The 21,739-nt window shown below is 37.5% G+C and overlaps 2 protein-coding genes across 3 annotated transcripts in view; one reads left to right on the plus strand and one right to left on the minus strand.

The window, feature by feature from the left end:
* col2a1b (collagen, type II, alpha 1b) overlaps positions 1–11,982 on the plus strand; it is a 49,576-nt gene extending 37,594 nt beyond the window's left edge. For both annotated transcript variants that reach the window (XM_055023353.1, XM_055023354.1), the window contains 14 exons: positions 82–135; positions 1,119–1,280; positions 2,167–2,274; positions 3,904–4,011; positions 5,101–5,154; positions 5,793–5,900; positions 6,297–6,350; positions 6,485–6,592; positions 6,686–6,739; positions 6,893–7,000; positions 8,225–8,513; positions 8,765–8,952; positions 10,202–10,444; positions 10,561–11,982. In XM_055023353.1, coding sequence (XP_054879328.1) covers positions 82–135; positions 1,119–1,280; positions 2,167–2,274; positions 3,904–4,011; positions 5,101–5,154; positions 5,793–5,900; positions 6,297–6,350; positions 6,485–6,592; positions 6,686–6,739; positions 6,893–7,000; positions 8,225–8,513; positions 8,765–8,952; positions 10,202–10,444; positions 10,561–10,707 — 1,785 coding nt within the window. In that variant the 3' untranslated portion in view covers positions 10,708–11,982. The remainder of the gene's footprint in view (positions 1–81; positions 136–1,118; positions 1,281–2,166; positions 2,275–3,903; positions 4,012–5,100; positions 5,155–5,792; positions 5,901–6,296; positions 6,351–6,484; positions 6,593–6,685; positions 6,740–6,892; positions 7,001–8,224; positions 8,514–8,764; positions 8,953–10,201; positions 10,445–10,560) is intronic.
* Position 11,983: 1 nt separating this feature from the next.
* LOC129353930 (leucine-rich repeat-containing protein 3-like) lies at positions 11,984–19,735 on the minus strand. Its single transcript, XM_055023361.1, has 2 exons — positions 19,406–19,735; positions 11,984–17,648 (listed from the first exon to the last, which is right to left on the minus strand). The coding sequence occupies exon 2, from the start codon at positions 17,579–17,581 to the stop codon at positions 16,718–16,720; it is 864 nt and encodes a 287-aa protein (XP_054879336.1). The 5' UTR covers positions 17,582–17,648; positions 19,406–19,735; the 3' UTR covers positions 11,984–16,717.
* Positions 19,736–21,739: the final 2,004 nt, after the last annotated feature.

The raw sequence follows: 21,739 nt of genomic DNA on the forward strand, positions 1-21,739 counted from the left end.
TTTGTTGGCTGCTTCTTGTTAACTTGCTGCTCTCACTTATATGACATTTCTGAGTGACGATACTATTGCGTACTCTGTTAGGGTGCCACTGGTTTCCCTGGAGCTGCTGGGCGAGTTGGACCTCCTGGCCCCAACGTAAGTTCACCGCTTTGTTCACTCTACTTAACTCTGTAATGAAAACAGTAGTATTATTAATTAAATATAATGCAGCATAAATCCAATCACACAGACAAGAAAAAAGTGCTGGAAAAATATTTAGAAATGCTTATCAGCTTTTTCATAACTCCTCTTATCTTTGATTTGACTTCCAGTCAGAAACAGATGCTGGTCGCAATAAACTATTAATATAAACCTGACTCTGTTGGAGGTATAAATTAATTTGGGTTGAAGTATAGCTGCAGGGCGTTTTGTGCCATCTTTGATATCTTGGATAAATGTGTTTCCTGCCTCTTAGGCTAAAAGAAATATAAACTGTGTGCTATCAGCATGGAAACAAAAAATCATACTATGTCTGCAGATAACATGTCACAGACATGGCAAATACAAAGTAAAGATGGGAGGTCTAAAAATAAACCTCTGAAGGACTCCAAAGGTCATCTTCATTTGGGATAACTGACATTTAATAACAACCACACTAAGGCATCTCTCCTGCAAATAACCTTCACTATTATTTGAAATAATTTAATAAAATCTAGTGATCCAGTGATTAGATAGAAATATACCCTCTTTTTTAACGATGGAATTGTAGATAGTGTATGATGGGGTTGGATAGTGGTAGTTTTTGACATTGTCAATTTGAGTTAAGTATCAAATGCTGATCTTTAGAATATTAGGTTCATTTTCCCAGCCTGATTTGCTATTCTATAAGTAACTGTAAAGCATTTACCTTTCCTGACCCGACATCCACACGCACACACACACACTTTGCCGTAACTGTTTGTCTAAAGCAGCACAACTTTCTTTAGATAATTCCTAACAATAAAGTGTGTCCTTGAGCTTTTAGCCTTGTCAAAATGTTGAAAATACTTTTTATTGTCGCTGTGTATGGATAATATTTATCTGTCAACTTAAGCTCAAAATGAGATCTACTTTATATGTTTTATTCAACTTGTTGGTAGGGTAACCCTGGACCTGCAGGTCCTGCTGGCCCCCCTGGTAAAGACGGACCAAAAGGAGTGAGAGGAGACGGTGGACCTCCAGGCAGACAGGGTGATGCTGGACTACGCGGTCCTGCAGGACCTCCAGGAGAGAAGGGCGACCCTGGAGAGGACGGTCCTCCTGTGAGTGTGCTGCACCTCCTCCTATAAGCACCAGGAGACAGGCTTTTACATAATGTGGAAATCTGTGACCTTGTTAGGCTGACAATAACACTATGGTTCCCGTTGCACCCACCTAATGTTGCATGTAGGTGCAAGTCTAAAGAGAAGAAAATATTTAAATGTATTTGTTTTCTGCATTTTGAGCCACTTTTATGTTTTCCTTTCAAGCCGGACAGCCAATTTTAGCAGTAATGGACACGCTCACCACTAATACACAGAGCTGTCAGTGTCCATCACTGACTCTAATAGCAGGCTAAAATGTGACGGCACAAGGCAGCACAATCCGGTGACAGTGTAAGAATGGAACCCCAGCCTTTTACTTCAGAGTTGCACACAAACACACATACACACCAGTTACAAATAGATGACAAGTTCTGTCAAGATAATGACAGGTTGTGTCCTGAGGGCGGAGGGAGGGTGGGAGCATCCTGCTCCAACTCTCAGACAGTGCTGTATTGAGTCCATCTCTTCCTATAGATTTCATCCTGAGTGTAAAATCCTGAGCATAGCATTGGCGCATCAAAGCTTTGTCTGCCTCATGGTGCATCTCAGCTGTCACTTACAGTCAGGTGTTCACTGTGAACATGATTTCAGGAGCTGCAAGACATTTTGACAGGGCAGCCTCTGGAGCTGAGGATGACGTAGACCAAAGAGGTGATGGAGAAATTCATTTGCAACTCCGACTGGGAATAAAATATTGCGTCGAGAGTGATGGAAGACATACACTATCACGCCTCGGAAGTGATTTATAAGAAAAAAATAATGACCAAGTGGCTCAAGATGTGTTATGTGAGAGACGTATACCACAGTAGCGATGAGTTTTCTGTTGTTTTTATTTTCCACTCAGGGTCCACTAGGTCCCTCAGGTCCTCAGGGATTGGCTGGACAGCGCGGTATTGTTGGTCTGCCTGGACAGAGGGGGGAAAGAGGTTTCCCTGGTTTGCCTGGACCTTCTGTAAGTAAAATGAAATCACATGATCAAGCACATAGATTCAAAACTATATTCTACAAGTGAAATACAGGTGGAGATGAACAAAGCAGAAAAAAAAGACATAAATTTAAACGTGAGCAGAAAAAAGCACAAAACAAACAAAAAATCAAAACAAGAGCACATTATATGTCATCAGACATACTTTGCTTGTCCTTTCTTCTAATTCATATTAAAATATTTCAAACAGTTGAGTCAGACCGGTGAGAGGATGACCTTTACTGGGCTGTTATAAAACTGGTCATGAGGAAGATGTAAAATGTGATGTAGCATATTTTAAATACATAACTTTTTTTTTCTTAGACAAATGAACAAAACAAATACAACTTTAAAATATAAAAAGGTACACAAACTCAAATATTAGGTCTTGGGATGCTAAATTGAAAACACAACTCAGTCCACATTGTGATTTTAGACATGCACCAATAAAATCTTATGCCAGTTTCTTTTGCAAGGTTTTAACAGACACATAAACACCTTCAAAAGACACCCAGCTCCTGCAAGGGTGTGCATGTCTCCACAAAAACATTGTCTTTCGAGGCCAAGACACACACAGGCAGACAGCCAGAAGGTGAAAGCATCATCAACCCTGCTGTCACAGCTGTTAATAAATATTAATGAATCTGCCATATGAGCACAATACTGACTGTTTTGGCATTCTGTAAAGTAAATGTGGGGAATCAGCAGATGTGCTCTGGACTGACAATCTGCTGTGTCCTAATTTGATCAGTCAGAACTCATCTGACATCAACCCGGGCTTTTCCCCTCATGTTTCTGTCTGATGGAGATTACACCTCGACATGTGACTGAAGAACTTTCCCTGCTTACATCCAGCATTTTTTATATATGACATGAACCACGTCCCCTACTTACAACATCTCAGCGGGCATGTCCCCACCATCAATTATTCACCAGCGTGCATGAAGGGGATTCCAGTAAATCAAAATAAACCCACCAAGGAATGAGCTTTCAGTGACAGATGGGACTGCAGATTAGGCTTTATGTTCTCCGAATACATAGCTTTGGTGATCAAATAAAATGCAAAGTGTGATTTCTTTTGTGGTCAAATACTAATTGTTACAGTTCTAAACTGTTTGAACCCAACAGATCAGTGTATGTATTTAAATTATTTGATCTAAATGAGATTAGATGATTTTTTTTTTTTTTTTTCTGAACAAAGAATAGAAAAAACACAATTCTACTAAGAATTTTTTTTTTTTTTCATACAATAAAAGATAATGACATGACAAGTCGCTACAAAAAAATTCTGGAGTTAGCAAATAAATTTTGAATATGTATAAACTCCAATTTTGCACCGACAGCAGTGAAATTAGGATCCATGGTGAGTGTCCAAGCACAAGAAAGTGTTGAAGATAAAAACTATCTTGAGTGTAGGAATCGCTCTTCTTTTTAGTTTCTTAGCTATGTATTTCTAATTCTTTCATTAAATCTTTAGATTCCTCTGAAGATTTATCTTTCTTTCTATTGTTAAAAATACTTAAATGTATACGCAACCTGAAGCTGGTGAAAATTTACAGAGTTGTATTTCTTTTTTTCATTTTTCAACATGTAACAATGAGTCCTTATTCCTGGCAGGGTGAGCCTGGAAAGCAGGGAGCTGCTGGTGGTCCTGGAGACCGTGGACCACCAGGACCAGTCGGACCACCTGGGCTCACTGGTCCAGCTGGAGAACCTGGTAGAGAGGTAAAGGAAAATCACAGGCACATTGAATCAGGAATGGAAATTCAAATTTCAGACACATAACTGAGTCAAAGACTTCTGATTTGACTCAGACTCAGAAGTAAAGGCAGGTTGGCAAACAGGCTCCATATGCGTATATTTTCTTTCAAAAGGGATGAAGTTGAATCGTTGCGTGTTCACATTAGCTGTGGCTTTATAATAATGTCCAGACAATAGAAGTGGGTGGATTGATCCGAAACATTGATAATATTGATACCAAGGCGAAACCAGGAGCAGATCAATACTAGTGTGGTGAGATCGACACTTTAGTTTCAGATTCTGTCTTGAAATTTTATTTTGATTTTATGTAATAGTTTCTCAACACTACCTTTAAAATGATTTTGTTTTGATATGCTCATATATGATACATTTTTTTGCACTTTATTTAGGTAAAATGTGCATAAATTGGTTTTTACATTTTTTCTGTTTATCATGTTAATATGTTCTTAAAAGAAAAAATTCAAAGGAAATACTATAAAACACCTGAAGGTCAGAATTGTTATCAAGCCTAAAAATTCAAAAGTATTGCTATTGGTGTCACAATAGACTTTGTCTTTAGACAAAGTTGAATATTTATATTTCTAATGAATTGGCGACTCATTGATTTTCAGAGTAATTTAAAGCAGCTCATAAAAGCTTTTGATTATTACATTTTCAAAGATTAGAATGTATTTGCTAAATATTTGTGCTGAAATAAGCAAAAGAAAAAACATACAGGCTTTGAATTTCCAACCTACAACAATGGATTCTTAAAGAGAGACTAGATGGCATGCATCTGAAAATGCTCATCAAAGACTTTAGAGTTTGACCTTCAAACACTTGAGACTTGACTTTGACTTGGGAAAATATTATTGTAAATATCTCTGGACTGGATACGCAGCTGTCAATCCACTTCCTGTTTTATGTGAGCCATTGAAATTCTCCACACTTTGCATCACTCATCCATTTGCATGTTGTCCTATTATTTGGCTGCAGTGGGACTCATTATATACCCAATATTCATTCAGTAGGACACATAATTAGAATTAATTAACCCTTCATGTTGTCTGACAGGGCAATCCTGGATCTGATGGACCTCCTGGTAGAGATGGTTCTCCTGGAATTAAGGTACAATTACAAGAGGTCAAATCACCTGTTGTATGATTTTACTGTATATTTTGATGACAATGATGCACACCTGCCATTACCATCAAAGCAAGTCAGAATTGTCAGAGAAATACTGACAGTTCTGCAGGATAAAATAACTGGATCATTCATTCTTTATGGAATCCCACAGATGTCATTATATTTCTACCAGATGAGTCAGAGAAACACTTAATCTCTGCCATGTTCTTCTGGTCCTTCCTGGGCAAATCTGAGCAGGATCTACTCATTATCCTGCCAATAACAGTATCCATGCCATAGGGAAGAGTTGATACCTTGTAGGGACACTGACTGTATTGAAATAATTGAAATGGAAGAGTCCAAACAATGTTCAAAGAAAGATTAGATGCAAGTTATGTTTGGAGAGTTTGCTGTTAAAAGAGCAGGGTCAGTGTTACAACTAATATTTTTGTAACTTTCTACTCCATTTTTATGTAAGACATTTGAAATTAATATATTTTAGCAAATGAATTCACGCTTGCTGTCTCCACAGTCTTTATGTCACTTTTATTTAACAAAATCTCCTCAAAGTGGTGGCTGGAATAAGTCAAAAACATTGACCTGGCTATTGTGATTTCCAACTTGTACTCTTTTTGCTGCAGGGTGACCGTGGCAACACCGGTCCTGCTGGTGCTCCTGGTGCTCCAGGTGCTCCTGGGGCTCCCGGCCCAGTCGGTCCCACCGGAAAACAGGGAGACAGAGGAGAGTCTGTGAGTAATGACTCAAACACAGTCACATGTTTTCCAAAAGCTTTTTTTTTTTAATCTACCAACACGTAAAGGTTTTTTTATGTTTTAATATTTATATGAAGTTCATTTCTGCCAGCTGAATATTGACATATTGTGTTACAAATACCAAGAAAGTTTTTCCTTCTTGAAGGAGACTAAGAAGGAGTCTTGTGTTTCATCCCTGATAGACCTTATATCCAAGACATAAATTAACTTTTATTGCTTTTGTAATTTGCATAATATTAATTTAATGCATTCCATGAAGCAGTTGCTTTTTTTAACCAAATGTTATTACTAGTGTGTTGTGAAATACTTAGTGATTCCTAAACTTCTAGGCAAGTCTGATGTGTTAATATGTTTATCATTTCATTTTATTAGGGAGCTCAAGGACCAGCTGGACCTCCAGGACCTGCTGGTGCCAGAGGAATGCCTGTATGTATCTTGCATGGATAGCTTGGAGCAACTTCCAATCAAATAGAAATGAATATTCATTGTTTATATTCTTTCTTTTAAGAACTGTCACCAACACATAAGAGTTTATTTGCATGCTTTAAACTTGTTCTTAGGGACCCCAAGGACCCCGTGGTGATAAGGGTGAAGCTGGAGAGTCTGGTGAGAGAGGACAGAAGGGTCACAGAGGTTTCACTGGTCTGCAGGGTCTCCCTGGACCACCAGTAAGACACCATAACTAATCTAAAACATTGTTACACTACTCCAATGTTTGTTTCATAATTAAGGCCTTATTTCCTGTGCTGTCTCTGCATTAGGGTCAACCTGGAGACCAGGGTGCCACTGGACCTGCTGGGCCTTCTGGACAAAGAGTGAGTACAAACCCAACCAAACATGTTGCAATTAAAGCAGTAAAATGGTTTTAAATTGAAAAGAAACTTGATTTCTTTTTATTTAGCTGAGTGATCAGTCTAGTTATGTTCATGCTTTAGAATAAAAAATGATATCAAACCGTACTTCTATAGGGACCACCTGGACCTATTGGTCCTGCTGGAAAAGACGGGTCAAATGGCTTACCAGGACCCATCGGACCCCCTGGACCTCGTGGTCGTACTGGAGACTCTGGTCCCGCAGTGAGTACTACATCACCTCCCCTTTTATTGTTTGTTTTTAGCATGTTTTACTTTCCTAACTAGCTTCTACAGAATAAAATATATGGCATCTTATGCTTAATTATCTTGGTAAATAGATGTATATATCAACTTCTTATCCAAGACAGCGATATGGGCAACATAAACATGAATAAATAACAGCCTAAAGAGTGAAGCTTTCTCCGCGCAGCTTCATGAGCCTTAATGATGCTGTAAATGCTGCTAGCTGTTTTAGTTCAGTTGAAATTATTGCACACAACTCTTGTGAAAGGTGTCATCACCTCTTGAACTTTCAGCCACAAACTTCAAAGTATTTTATTGGGATTTTATGTGATAGTTAAACACAAAGTAGCACGTATTGGTGCTACTGTATGGAAATAGGATTTTTACTTTGAATCTTTCTGCAAGTAAATGTGCAGTGCGTGATATGAAAACCTTTACATAAAGACGGTTGAGATTGCATACAAGGAGAACAGAGTATGATTTACGCAGCTTCGCCTCTGTTCTGCAGCATTCTTTATTTCACCATTTTGGTTTTCTTCCATTCTTTAGCATCTGTTTTTTCTGTTCAACCTCCTTCACTCTGAAACCGCTAAATGAATCCCAGTACTGTGCAGAATTTAAACCTAACAAGAAAGTAGAGTTCATCTGGGTTTAAACTGAGAAAAATCCTGCTGTCCTCTGAAGGCCTCAGAGATTAGTTGGAGAACATTTAGTGAACAAGCAACCAAAAACACAGCAGACAAGTCAGGAGAAGTTACAGATGTGTTTTCCCAATTCATTATTTTTTCTCCATTTTCTTTCTACATGAAATAAAATGAAAGAGAAATAAAGATCATTTAACTATTAAGACAGCCCATATGAGGAAGAATAATGGAGATTGAAGCAACTAAATATGTTGCTTGCATTGCTCATTCCAAGAGGGAAGACCAAATAATTACTCAAGAGGATCGAGAATTGAGAAAAGACTTTGTGATGTGCTTGTTTTTCATGTACTGTTTGTTTACCCTGGCATTCAGTAGAAGTTATTATTCAAAATTGTACCTTTGCAAAAGCCCTCTTCAGAAAATTGTGTAAAATTACATGTACATGTCTTTTTCAAGAGAATGAAGAATAATCAAGTGAATGAAAAACACAAGGATACAGAAAATCTACAATTGCTGATGTAAAATAAAATGTCTTCTTACTTTTTGAATTTTCTTTCAGGGTCCTCCTGGAAACCCTGGACCCCCTGGACTTCCTGGTCCCCCCGGTCCTGGTATTGACATGTCTGCCTTCGCTGGTCTGGGTCAAACAGAAAAGTCTCCCGACCCCCTGAGGTACATGAGAGCAGACCAGGCTGCTGGGAATCTCCGTCAACATGACGCAGAGGTCGATGCCACTCTCAAGTCCCTCAACAACCAGATTGAGAACATCCGCAGCCCAGAGGGATCCAAGAAGAATCCTGCCCGCACCTGCAGAGACCTGAAGCTCTGCCACCCCGACTGGAAGAGCGGTGAGTGACAACGCAAGAAATTGGCTGAATTGGGGTGATATAATGATGCAGATTGGGTCTAGTCTGGGGAAATAAATGTTTTGAAAAATAAGGATTTGACTGAAATCTTGTTTACTCTGAAAAATATTTGCCTTGTGCTGATTTAGAGTCCGTTTTTACAAGACTATGCAAAAATATACAAGGCATTCAAGCTGTGCAGAAAGAATGATGTCACCCTGAAGGCTGTTGCTTTTTTCTCTGTTTTTGTGTAGGTGAGTACTGGATTGATCCAAATCAAGGCTGCACTGTAGATGCAATCAAAGTTTTCTGCAACATGGAAACCGGGGAGTCCTGTGTGAACCCCAAACCTGCCAAGATCCCTCGCAAGAACTGGTGGTCCAGCAAGAGCAAAGAACGCAAACATGTGTGGTTCGGAGACACAATGAACGGAGGATTCCATGTAAGATCTGCAACCTGTTTTAGTTTTATTAGCTTGTAAAATAGTAATATGTACTGTTTACTTTATGGCACAAATGAATGCTTTGCATGGCAAAACGTTCAGAATTGATATTTAGAAAGTCAAACTTAAAGGGAAAATATCTTTCAAACAGGCTTAGGTTAAATAAAATGATTCAAGCGACAAGTAAAAAAATTTTTTTTGCTTTACAAGTATACATTCTCCACTGCTACAAAACATACATAAGTGTGACTCCAACTCCATTTCATTGATAAAGTACAATTAATAAGACTAAAATATGGTATTGCACTAAAACAGATCAAAACAAGACATAGACAATATTAATAAAATGGCATTAACTATTGCTATTAACTATTAATTATCCTGAACATTCACTCACACACATTTTCTCAATATAAAAATAAAATGAAAAAGAAAACAGTTCTCAAACATTGAAATCATTGAAAAGCGCTTCCTAAATAAACTTTACTTTCTTACTGAAAGAGCAAACTTGGAAACTTTGTTGCTTTATTAATTGACTCGTCTGACCCTTCTTGAGAAGTGCCAAGCAGCAAATTTGGCAAATTTTTCTGATGTTAGTCACAACTTTTGGAGAGCCTAGCATGAAAGCCTGTCTCATTCTTACTCAAGGAGCAGTGGGTGATCTAGTGGGCCCCAAAGCACTTACAGACATCAAAGTCTTCACACATGAATGCCTCCCAGCTGCAATCAGGGCAGGAGATGTTCAACCTCTTGTGTCCAGACTATGAAAGAGTTATGTGTTTGTGTTGTTTACTTTTTACCAGACAAAAATACCAGTGTGCTTTACAATGAATTATATACCACACAATATGACAAACATTTCATAAAAAAATACATGGTTTCAATATGACTTTACGCTTTTCAAATAGAAACTCGATTACATTATTTAGCTATTTCTAGTTTGTGCAAGGCTTAAAACTCAAAGGCAACTTTTTCATGGTGAATTTTTAAAAAGGTAATGCTTCATCCCAGGACACTCACATTATACAAAACAGCTTCAAATCAAACATGACAATTTAAGGTCACTACCGGACTCTAAATAGAATAGGAATCTTCCTTTTAAATATAAATAAAATATTTGTGTGACAAATTCGATAAATTTTTAGATTTGGAATACATGGAATCAAACATTCAAAGCATTAGCTTATTTAAAAACACTCAATGAATCACCAGGAACATAACCTGATGTGTTATTGTCTGTTCAATGCAGTTCAGTTATGGTGACGACAGCCTGGCACCCAACACTGCCTCCATTCAGATGACTTTCCTGAGGTTGCTGTCGACAGAGGCTTCCCAAAATCTCACTTACCACTGTAAGAACAGCGTGGCCTACATGGATGCTTCAACAAGCAACCTGAAGAAGGCCGTCCTGCTGCAAGGCTCCAACGATGTGGAGATCAGAGCCGAGGGCAACAGCCGCTTCACCTACAGCGTCATGGAAGACGGCTGCTTGGTATGCAGTCCTGCTAGTACAATATTTGTACTTTCTATGGGGCAAACCAAATGTTTGCCCCATAGAAAGCAAACATTTATAATTGTATAATTGTATAATTTTTTTCCCTCCTGCAGAGACACACAGGACAGTGGGGTAAGACAGTGTTCGAATACAGGTCGCAGAAGACCTCCCGTCTGCCCATCGTGGACATTGCCCCCATGGATATTGGTGGTGCAGACCAGGAGTTTGGAGTTGACATTGGGCCAGTTTGCTTCTTGTAAAGAATGAGCAGCTGTCAAGAAGAGGAAGAAAAAGTGGCTGTTTGAAAAAAAAAAAAAAAGGAAACAAAAGAGGAGCACGCTTTGGTGAAAAGGATCAAGACACTTTTTTAAAACATGGGACTTGTTTTCTAAATAAAAAAGTGCTTTTCCAAGTTGAACTCGGTAGGAAATCTGCACTGAATGGCATCAAGAAACTGTCATTTGTGATCCATCCGCAGCATTGCCTTCAGTCATCTCTGCCCCATCCCCCCCAGGACACCCTCCACTCCCTAAACCCTCCCTTCTTCATTCTGTGAACAGCAACCCCCACATGCCCAATATCTATGAACAAAATGGAGGAAATATGAGGAGAGAATAGGAGCTTACCAGGGAACAAGAGAGAACAATGTGTTGGTGTTATTTATTTATTGTTTAGGTTAGACGCCCAGGTGTGGTAGGACTGAGTTTGTTGCAAAGTGATAAAAAATATATATATTAAAGAAAAAGAAGCCTCATCCACCAACTTCCTCCTGTTTTATGATCATCCCATCATCTTGTAACAAACCAATAAAGAATTTATTGTTCTTTGAAACCAAAAACATTTCCGCATACCATAGAATATCCAGTTGTTCCTGTTTCTCCAACCATAGTGTGTATCACAATTATTGTGTACTATAATAAAGTCAACGGTGTTATTGTTGTAAAAGTTTTGTGTTTTTAAGCAACCTGATACTCCAATATAGTGACTCTATACTTGTAGAGAGAGAGAAAGAGAAAGAGAGAGAGAGCATTCCTTAGAGACCATTTTGTTCTGGGTTTTTGGATTTCACTGTAATTTATGACCCTTCTTACATGAACAGACATGACTGATAACGTTTTGTAATCAGTTTAGTTTGGGACAAATTTATTTTTATTTTTCAAACATTTGATTTGGCTTTTTAAAACTACCTCACAGGAAAAAAAACCATTATCTAAACTTACAATTTACAAATATCTTTTCAAATTGACATAGGTATATTTGGTTACATAATCTCAATATGCTGCCCTTCATCCTGCGTCCCTTCCTGCCCCTCACACACCACACACCCTCTGCTTCCATGTAAAAACACACACACACACACACACACTGAGTGCACAGAGGGTTCAAATGTGTGAGGTTGTGTATATTTTTTATTATTAATAATAGAAATATTATTAATAATAATAGCATTATTATTATTATTTTATTACTATGATTATGACTTGTTTTTGTTAAGTTTTAATTAATGTAAATTGGAAATAAACGACAAAAACCAAGTAACAGACTGAAGTCGAGTTTTATTGAATTTCTTGTTAATGTACATCAAAAAATATTCACACCCCAGGAATATTTAGTGAAATGGTAATCATTTCAATCGATTAACATGTTCTTCTGAGTGGAAGTAATACTGTTTTAAATCTGATAAAAAATTTGTTCCAAAAGCTAAACTTTAGGGTGATGGCACTGATATCTTCTAAAATCAATCTTTGGAATGTATTGCAAAAATAATTAATGGGGAAAAAAAACAAGGTAAACATGAAAAGAGCTGTCAGTAGTTACAAGAACCGTTTTATTGCTTAAACTCAGGAAAGGCTTTTCTTTTCAGTTATAAAAATTATAAAACTAACTTCTATTTTTTTCTTCATTAATAAAAATTTGTCTCAAGTTTTTTGCAGCTTTTAGGATGTAAATTTTTTTTTGTTTATTTTTCCTTTTTTTTTTTTTATCTTCTTTAAAGCATCCATTCAACTTAAATCAGGCATCTTAAAATCCAACTTATGCTTCCCAGAATCTCTCTCCATGTGTGTTAGAGGGAGATATGTTTGATAATATTAGATCTTTAATTATGAGGAAATTCCTCCATAGTTAATCAGCTGATAATACTCTGTTATTTTAGTAATTCAAATCAGTTTGATTAATTTATATGGCATCAATTCACAACAAATGTCTTACCAAAACAAAAATCATGTCAGTTCAATCACACAATTGGCCCCAGTTATGAAACAGTACATTGTGCTCAGTTAATTATTCAAAGTAGTTTAAAATGTTTCTAATGTAAGTGTTTTTTTGTTTGTTTGTTTATTTTGTGTCTAGTTTCTATAATTTGTTCCATAATGATTTTATAATCATGTGATTATGATCAGGGTTATTATAGATTATGAGTAACTAGTAAATACATCCAACCATCCATCTTTTGTCTATCCTCATTTATTTCATTCCATCATAGCATGATACTGCATTGACCATGTTTCATTGCAGGATGGTTATATACAGTGTTTTTTTTTTATATATCTGATATCTCTAAATACAGTACTCTAACATCAAAAGCCTTCAGATGCCACCGATTAATAGCATCATGATGTCCAAAAGCACACTAAGTTAAATAGCCAAGAGCCTGAAGAAACAGCTAATAGATACCACTCAGGTGAGTTATGTCATATCTACCCTTCATGAAAAAGTAGTCAAAGAAGTCTCAATTCAATTTGCCTCAAGCTGTGTACACAAAAAACATGTGCAAGAAGTTGGTCCAGATGAGATGAGAGCAAAATTGAGTGCTATGTGTGTAAAATTTAACATCACCCCACCTCCCCCACAGCAACACATGGTGATGGAACCATCATGCTATGTGGATGTTTTTCTTGAGCAGGGGAGGGAAACTGCTTAGAGGTGAGAGGGAGATGAAAAGGCCCAAATACAAGGCGACCCTGAAAGAAAGGTTGTTGAAGGCTGCAAAAAACTTGAGACACATTACGTTACATTTTCACTAGGATAACAGCCAAACCAGGGCCAAACTGAGGTGGTTTAGATTTAAGCATATTAATGTGATAGTTAAAACTTGAACCTACATCTAATTTGAAAATTGATTCAGTAGAAAAACACCCAACATCCTTTTAAATTTTTGTCAAAAATCCATCATTTTCTTCCATTTCCAAATTAAGCACGCCTTTATATTTGACTATCACAAAAAGCGCTACAAAACAAAATAAGATAAAACGAAAGCATGTGATTTGAATCATTTGCTGTCAGGAAAATAAAGCAATGATTAAAACAAAACAACATCAATAAATGAAATCCCACAGTTAAAGACTATAACAAGACATATTTAGATTTTGAGGTTTGGCTTGTCAGAATTATCAGCAAGCAAAAATTGGTCCAAGGTTTACTCAATACAAAATGTGCATTGAAGAATACAGAAATATGTTGCATGAAATTTAGATAAATGATTTGTGACAAACAGTAAACAACCACATTGCCACTCACTTTTTGCTCTCTTGTGTTTTAAAGGTCAGAGTTGTCCAACCTCATCTCCCTTTTAGCCTTTGGTTTACCAACAGGATAACGACTGACTCTAATTCAAAGTGTAGACACAATGCAGCCAGCCTTTCTCTGTGGGCTACAACACATGCACACCACATTTAGCACATCACAGTTCACAGATAGGTGACCTATTCTAAGTTTTGCTTCTGCACCTAAAAACGTACCATTTGTCTGATGAAATCCAGGTACAGTTTTAACAGTCTGGTCATGAATTTTTACACAATTGTTTACATATTAAGCATAAATCAGTCCATTCAATTCCCTATTAATTCTTCAGGTTCACAAAGTAAGAATTTTTTTTTTTTTCAAATTTATGGAAACATTGACCAAAGTAAAGCAAATATAATTTCCACATTTAATAATTTAATAAAACAGATGTATGGCTTCAGTTGCATCCTATTATCTCTGCAACACAAAGAATTGTTATTATGATGTAAGCTACATCTAGTTATGACATTATACACAAGACATGAGTTGGAATGAGATTCTCAGGTGTCAGATTCAAAGGGCCCAGTTTTCTGCAGCTGTTTGATATGTTTCTTGTAACATGAAACCATTTTATCCCATACAATGGTTTCACAGTATGGTTTTACAGGCTGCAGTACCCACAACTTTTCGTATTGTTACGAAAAGTTGTGGGTAAGGTCTCTTCTGTTTGTCCATCATCCCAATTTTTTTTTTTTCTAATTTTGGGAACAAGAAAAAAATGTATTGGGTTTCTTTCAGCTAGCTTTGTGGCATTTGGCATCAACAGGTGGGCTTGGGGGGAGAACAGTGTTTCTTCATGCTGAAGAAAACTCTGGTGAGTCAAGCACGACTTCTGGCATCTCATTCAAAACTTTTTGATATTTTTCAATCCACCCAAAACCTGTAATACGCTGATTTTAAGAAATGTAGTGCTCTGAAAACAAACAAAAATGTACATAATGCTACAATTACATGAACTCCATTGTTATTCATCTCCCAACATGTTTACTCAGGTGTAATTTGAATGTCAAGACACTTGTTGATCATTCTTTTCTTCAATTTATTCATTTTTGGTTAAAATAAATGTGCAAAGAACATCTGATGTTGTGACATTAATGCAGAAGTATAACTTTAGTGTAAATTAACATAAAATGAACATAATTTTGATTATTTTATTCATTATGTCAAAGCATATTTTGAACCATGTCTCTACATTTATAATTGCCAATATAAAGGAGTTTTATTTTAGATCTCTTATTTTAGCAGAAAAGAATTGCATTAATATTTTAATACAACACTAACAAATCCCGTTGAGGATTTCATACTTATTTCATACAATAAGTATGAAAATCAATCAAATGTGGCTGTTAATCCAGTGTGATTTAGCTCTATATGTGGAGAAAGCTGGAGAATAAATTAATCAATTTACACAGATTGTCTAATATGATACAACAAAATGAATGACTCTTTTAATTCATTTCTTTTAATAAGAAATGATGTGATTATTTTCTCACAGTCTTTAAAAATGGAGTCAGTTCTGATAGAGCCCATGTGGTAAACTATGGAGGACAAAAAGCTCCAAAATGAAGAAAGCAAATAAAGCATGAAATTATACTTATACATATTCATATTAGAACAAACCTGGAAACAAATAAATCCGAATGACAAATATTTATTCAAATATTTCAATAATTTATTAAATGCAAAATTATAAAAGTAAATGGAAAGCACAATTTGAATGTGAAGTCAAATGTTGAAATTAGTTCTGACTACTTAAGCAATTATTAAATCAATTTAAGCTTTCTTTGCTATGGTACACCATATAATACTTTATGTTTTCACTATGGCTTCTTATGTAGCAAGTAAACTGGGACCGCTAGCTCTGACTGGTAGAGCTGATGTTCTACAGCCCACAGCCATGAGATAATTAAAAAATCTCAGAAATTTCCATGTAGCAACTCATTTTACTAACTCAGCTCAAAATTTCTTTGTACCAATTATTATATCTGTTGAGATTTTTCAATCTGTTTGCTGCAGCATAAAGACAAAGCCAGTGTGTCCAGAGTAAATTTAGATGAGTAGTGTGGTGTTTGTCTAAAACTGAAGTACTGGCAAGGATCTGTGCAAAATCAGGGCTTTCAAAATAAGAATGGCCGTGGCAGTGCCTAAAAACACCACAAATACACACACGTGTATGCGTACACACACACATACAGATGACTCAAACAGCATGGAAAGGACACACATCTGAATTTGCACAACTGACAAAAACACACTCCTACTGATTAGTGCCTTTCAAGTGTTTATTAGGGGTCAGCTGGTCAATGTCTCCTAATTAGAACCCAATGAAAGATAAAAGCACAGAGTATGAGGCATGGAGGGAGAAGAAAAGAGGTGCTACAAAGGGAGGCAGAATGTTATTAAGTTCAAAAAGTCTTCCTCTATACGTAGTCCTGTCTTATCTTTACCTGCTGCGCTTTTATAACTTTTCCTCTCCTCTAACAGTGCAGATAGTTCAAGTTGAAAAATATGTAAATTTTGTACTAAAACTGAAAAACAAAAGCGTCATAAGAAAATAAATGTTTAGAATAAGAATTTAAAGGAATAATCAAACAGCTGTAAAAGGTTCATTTCCTCCATAGTTGGTAACTTCAGTAACTTCTCTCAGCGTTTCAGTCACGTTCCATAAATATGGCATCTGAACGTTAAGCTTCAACAGCATTCAGATCAGAAACCCGTGCTCAGAGTGTCTGTCTCTGTAGGGGTCTTACGTGGGCTGGGTAGACTCTTCAGGTACTCCAAATGCCTCCGGGCCTCAGCCTGGTTCTGCCGGACGTAGTACACAACGTACACAATGACCATGAAGAACCACACAAACATGGTCACAAGCATGGCTACATCCGTGGTCTTCCTCTGCAGGCTGCAGAAGTTCACCCCAGAGTCCAGCAGCTTGACCAGCGGCTGACCTGAGTGCTCTCCAGGTGACCCGGGGTCCTCCCACCGGCTCCCCTCACCCACGCCCCGCACGGAGCTCTCGCAGATGATCCCATTCACCGTCTCAGGCTCCAGGTTCAGAGTCTCCATCAGCTCCTGCAGGGTGCAATCACAGTGCCAGGGATTGTGGTAGAGCCGTGTCTTGGCACGAGTGGACCCAAACTCCTCCCTGCTGGCCTGCCTCAGCTGGTTATGTGAGAGGTCCAGCAAGCGCAGGTCGGGTCCAAGATGCCGCAGGGCCCCAGAGGAGAGAGAGTCGATGCGGTTGTGGGACAGATAGAGGTCCCGCAGGTGGACCAGGTGGCTGAAGGCACTCTCTGGGATGTTCCGGATGTAGTTGCGCTCCAGGTGTAAGGAAACCGTTTCTGGTGGGATCCCCTCTGGGATTTCACGCAGCCCTGCGTCCGAGCACAAGACAGTGGCCGTTTCCCAGGCACAGTGGCAGCTGTCCGGGCACTGCGGGGTTGCTTGACCCCATAGGGTCGAGAACAAGAGTGACATGCACAGCCATGAGCAAAGATCCAGCTTTTCACCTGTCCCCCTTCTTCTTCCTCCACTGACGGCGCCACATCTCTTCTCACACAAGCTTGTGCACATCGCCTCACCATATCCCCATGACACACATCAGTTCCCAATCAGACTCAGGCTGCTGCTACAGGAGAACCTGACAGGTTAAGAAAAAGGGGAACCGAGTAAAGAAGAAAATCTGGAAACACAGTCAATAAAAATGCATGCAGAGGATTATATAGAGGAGGAAAAACTTGCATAACAGAAATGAAATGAGCTTAAGATCCGTCCAACACAAAAGTGCCTCTATAGCGCAACACAGCACTGAATCATGCATACAGCTAATTCTTTACATGACAAACATCTTGCATGGTGGCTAATCCTGTAATAACACCAGATTTCTGGAAAATGCACCAATATATTTAACTACATTGGTTTCCTCTTTTAATCACGGCCTAAGCAGCTATAATGATAGCCTAAGTGGCCTAATAAGGTTGCAACCCCTTTTGCATTTCTCAAATAGAAGGACACAAATCATATAATGCGATTATCTCTACTCCACTCTACCTCCTTTCTGTTCTGTCCTTCAAAACCAGAATAAAAGGTATCATATTATCCTGATCGATACATTTTCATCTCATTTACCCTTCTATTTATGTCTCTATGATACCAGGGCTGCTTAATCACCCTGCAAGGGTTAAGCATGCTACGCGCTGTAGAGATGGAGGCTAGAGAGAAACCAATCAATAGCCCAAGCATTGCCTGTTAGACTATTAAGGACAAGAACATCAATCCTGGATGAATCTCACAGTGTCAATAAGTGACAATAGTGGGAAAAAATCCTCTTGCTGTAGTCTTAGTGTTGCCGTCTGCTCAACAATCATGCAACTGGAAGGCAAAAATTTTTAAAACAAATATAATGTGCAAAAACACTATGGGTTATGGTAAATATTTAATATGAGTTAAACTATTTCCAATTGAACAAGCCTCATATTTGCATGTTGTTTTGTTTCATTTGTTTTTTTTAGTCTGTCTATCTCTGTAGACATTTTTCATTGCAGCTATTTTTTTGACGATTTGATCTGGTGTTTCCAGAGCTGCTTTGTTTTTCTGAGGCAAGTGCATCCTTCATGAAAATAATGTTTCTATAGGACAGAAATCAAAAGAGACTGCTTGAATTTGATTACAAGAATACCCTCTTAAATGTCAAGCACCCTGTGTTTTCATAATAAAATCAAAACTGTCATGTGTCTCTAGTCTCCACTGGAAATAGAAAGAATATGCTTAAAGGCTGGACTCTCAGACTTTTTAGATTGCCCTAGATCTGTCTGATACGCTCAAATTAAACTAGTAAAAAGCCCAGTATGTCCAGTAATATTAGGTAGAAATTTCAGGCACTCCTCATGATTTTCATTGATATACTGAATTAATGTATGCAAATTTCCAATTAGCAAAAAAATCACATGATGCATGAAAAATAATGGGGATGAGGAGGGCAGGAAAAAGAAACGAGCAAAAGAAAAGACATTTAAATTATAAATTAATTGTTTTCAATGTTATCTGTAATTTTTTTAGTATTAATAGGAAGTTAGATGAGTTACAGGCTATATTTTTTGTTATATTTGCAGTTAAAGTTTATTTAGGTTTAAACCGCGTTAATATGGGTGGAAACTGCCATAAATGGTTCTGATCAATAATTCCAGTGTTTTCTTTTTGTTGCATGCTTTGTAACTTTTCCATGCATAAATTTTACATAAAATACACAATTTATAATATAATTAATGTTATCAGAAACCGTTTCTCTAGACTCTATAGACTTTTTTTCTTAAATGAAAGCAAACTACAGCGGCCACTGTACGTGTGGGACACATTTTACGCACACAATACACAATGTTCGGCAAAAAACTATCTTACCTTTAAAATAGTTGAATATGAAGTTTGACTCCATATGGTGGATGAAAGCGGGGTTGAATTCGGACTCTGTTTGTAGTTTATATTCGCTTTTCACCAAAATCCTTCTTTCCTGCGTGGATCCATGAGTGGAAACGCTGCGCTCTGTTGCCCACAGACGGCTCCATCTCGGACTGTCACAGCGACCGAGGCAGTTTTAGCTGTGGAGATGTGGGGCAAACTCTCCCTCCTCTTTCTACTCCTCCACTTCCTTCTCCTCCTCTCTCTCTCTCTTTCGCTCCTTGAGAATAGGTGTTTGTAAAAGGTAAATCCAAACACGGAGGGTGTACCATCATCATCCCTCCTTACCCGCGGCATCCATCTCGCTTTTCTGAGAACACGCTACCTCTATGAGCTATTAACTTAATTACCTTTCGCTATAATTAGATTCTTAGAATAAGTCCTCCACATAAACTGGGTGAATGGGAACAGGTACACACGGAGATAAGTTAGAAAAAGAATCTAAATAAATAACAGCATCACATTTAATTTAAGCTGCCCAACGTAAAGTGGCGGTTTCACCATAAAAACCTTAAAATAAATGACTTGTTATTGCAGGAACACATAGTTACACTAAAATGTTAAACCAAACCTCACTGGAGAACAATTAATCTGTGGAATGTAATATAATGATTTTTAATAAAAGCACTAGCAATAATTGCTACTCCTGCAGTTAAGCTTTGTGCAGCCTTTCCTCCCCCCCCCCCTTTGCCATTAGGACATAACTCACTCTTCTTTTTAAACATTTCATAAGGTGGAAGCATCAGAGAGAGGGAGATCTAGACTATTTCTCTTTGTGCAATCTCTATAGATCATTCAGAGTCCTGGGTCTTTTTTGCTCTGCTCTCTTCAGCTCAGCAAATAGATTTTCCTCAGGATTTATGCCTGTGGACTGTGATGGGGGGAAAAAAAAGTTGATTTTATACTAAGTCAACAGGGAACCATTTCTGTATTGAAGATCTTGTGATGAACTATTTTTGCTTTCCTGAAAAAGTTTTGATTAAAATTTTCTTGTATTGAAGAGTTGCTTTCATGCCATGGACTTTGGCAGAGAAACATCCTTACTGCATCGCACATCCTCCATCAGAGTTACTATGGGTTTGAGTGGTTTTTCAACACTTCTCCTATACCAGGTCCACTTGGAGCTCAATTCTGACCAAAGAACATATAGTTTTAGTTGAAATCCCATTTGAGTTTTAAAAAAAAAACTTGTTTTCCTTCATTTATGTAATGTCTTAATAACCAATTAGCATGCAGACGGTGCCAAATAGTTGTTGTGGACTTTTGATGACCCACAGATGCTCTTCTCTAACAGGTTTACTCTTAACATTCTGTGCACTGTGTAGTTTAAGAAGTAGGGCGTATTTTTAAAAATGCTTCTAGTGCATTTATTTTGAAGGGATCGCTGGGGTAACTCCAACTGCATCATTGGTGATTTTGCTTAAGTCAATTATTTCTGTCAGTTTTTTCCAGACTCATTTCATGTGCTCAAATTAAAGTTTGATTTTTAGAGTTTTCTTTTTTTCCTATATTTGCTCATCTTTGCCATTTGCTCCAGTTATACTTTTAACACCAGTGCACCTGTAAATTAAGACAGAATTATGCTGTATTCATTTCTTCAGTTTCCTCCTATTTGACCTGAGCTGTCGAAAACGTTTGAAATCAAAGCAGAACTGAAATATGTCACTGAAGGTGGATGCCAAGTGAAAGGAAAACTTTTATGACCTGTAAGTGATGGATTGCCTCCAAAAGGATGAGTAACAAATCAATATAAGACTGTCTTGAGTGATTACTTTCATTCCATGATGACAAATATTGGTATTGGTGGGATAAGCTTCTTCCAGGTAACTGAGCCAGTTAATTTAAAAGAAGAAGTTTAGTTAATCCTATGTACTGACATACAATCTTATCTAGAGAGTTTTTGACCCAAGTTCTATCATCAAACATAGGAAGAAATTTTCGGCAGCAAGGCAATTTAAAGTGCTTAAAATCGCCAGTATGCTATTACTTTGAAAGTAATAATACTGTTAACTATTGCCTTTTACATATTTTTTTCTAATGTGGCGGTCATTTCTCCAGAAATGGTGTTGCTGAAATATTGGTAGTAATATCCACTACGACAAATATTCCTCTATCAATGAAACAAATGCTCCCAATGTTTGTAACTTTTCAAGGCAAAGACAAACTCAGATAAATAAATTTGGATGTCGGCATGGGCAGGATTAGGTTTTTATTCTAATGTTGAATGAATGCACTGTACACAAATTTAGTCCATTGTTTTTTCTTGTTGCATAAAAT

This window comes from Poeciliopsis prolifica, unplaced genomic scaffold, assembly GCF_027474105.1.
Source record: "Poeciliopsis prolifica strain line A6 unplaced genomic scaffold, Auburn_PproV2 SCAFFOLD003, whole genome shotgun sequence".
Taxonomy (NCBI): Eukaryota; Metazoa; Chordata; class Actinopteri; order Cyprinodontiformes; family Poeciliidae; genus Poeciliopsis; species Poeciliopsis prolifica.

What these genes read in the sequence shown, in the direction of transcription:
- LOC129353930 (XM_055023361.1), bottom strand. Translation starts at nt 17,581, where the DNA reads ATGTGCACAAGCTTGTGTGAGAAGAGATGTGGCGCCGTCAGTGGAGGA.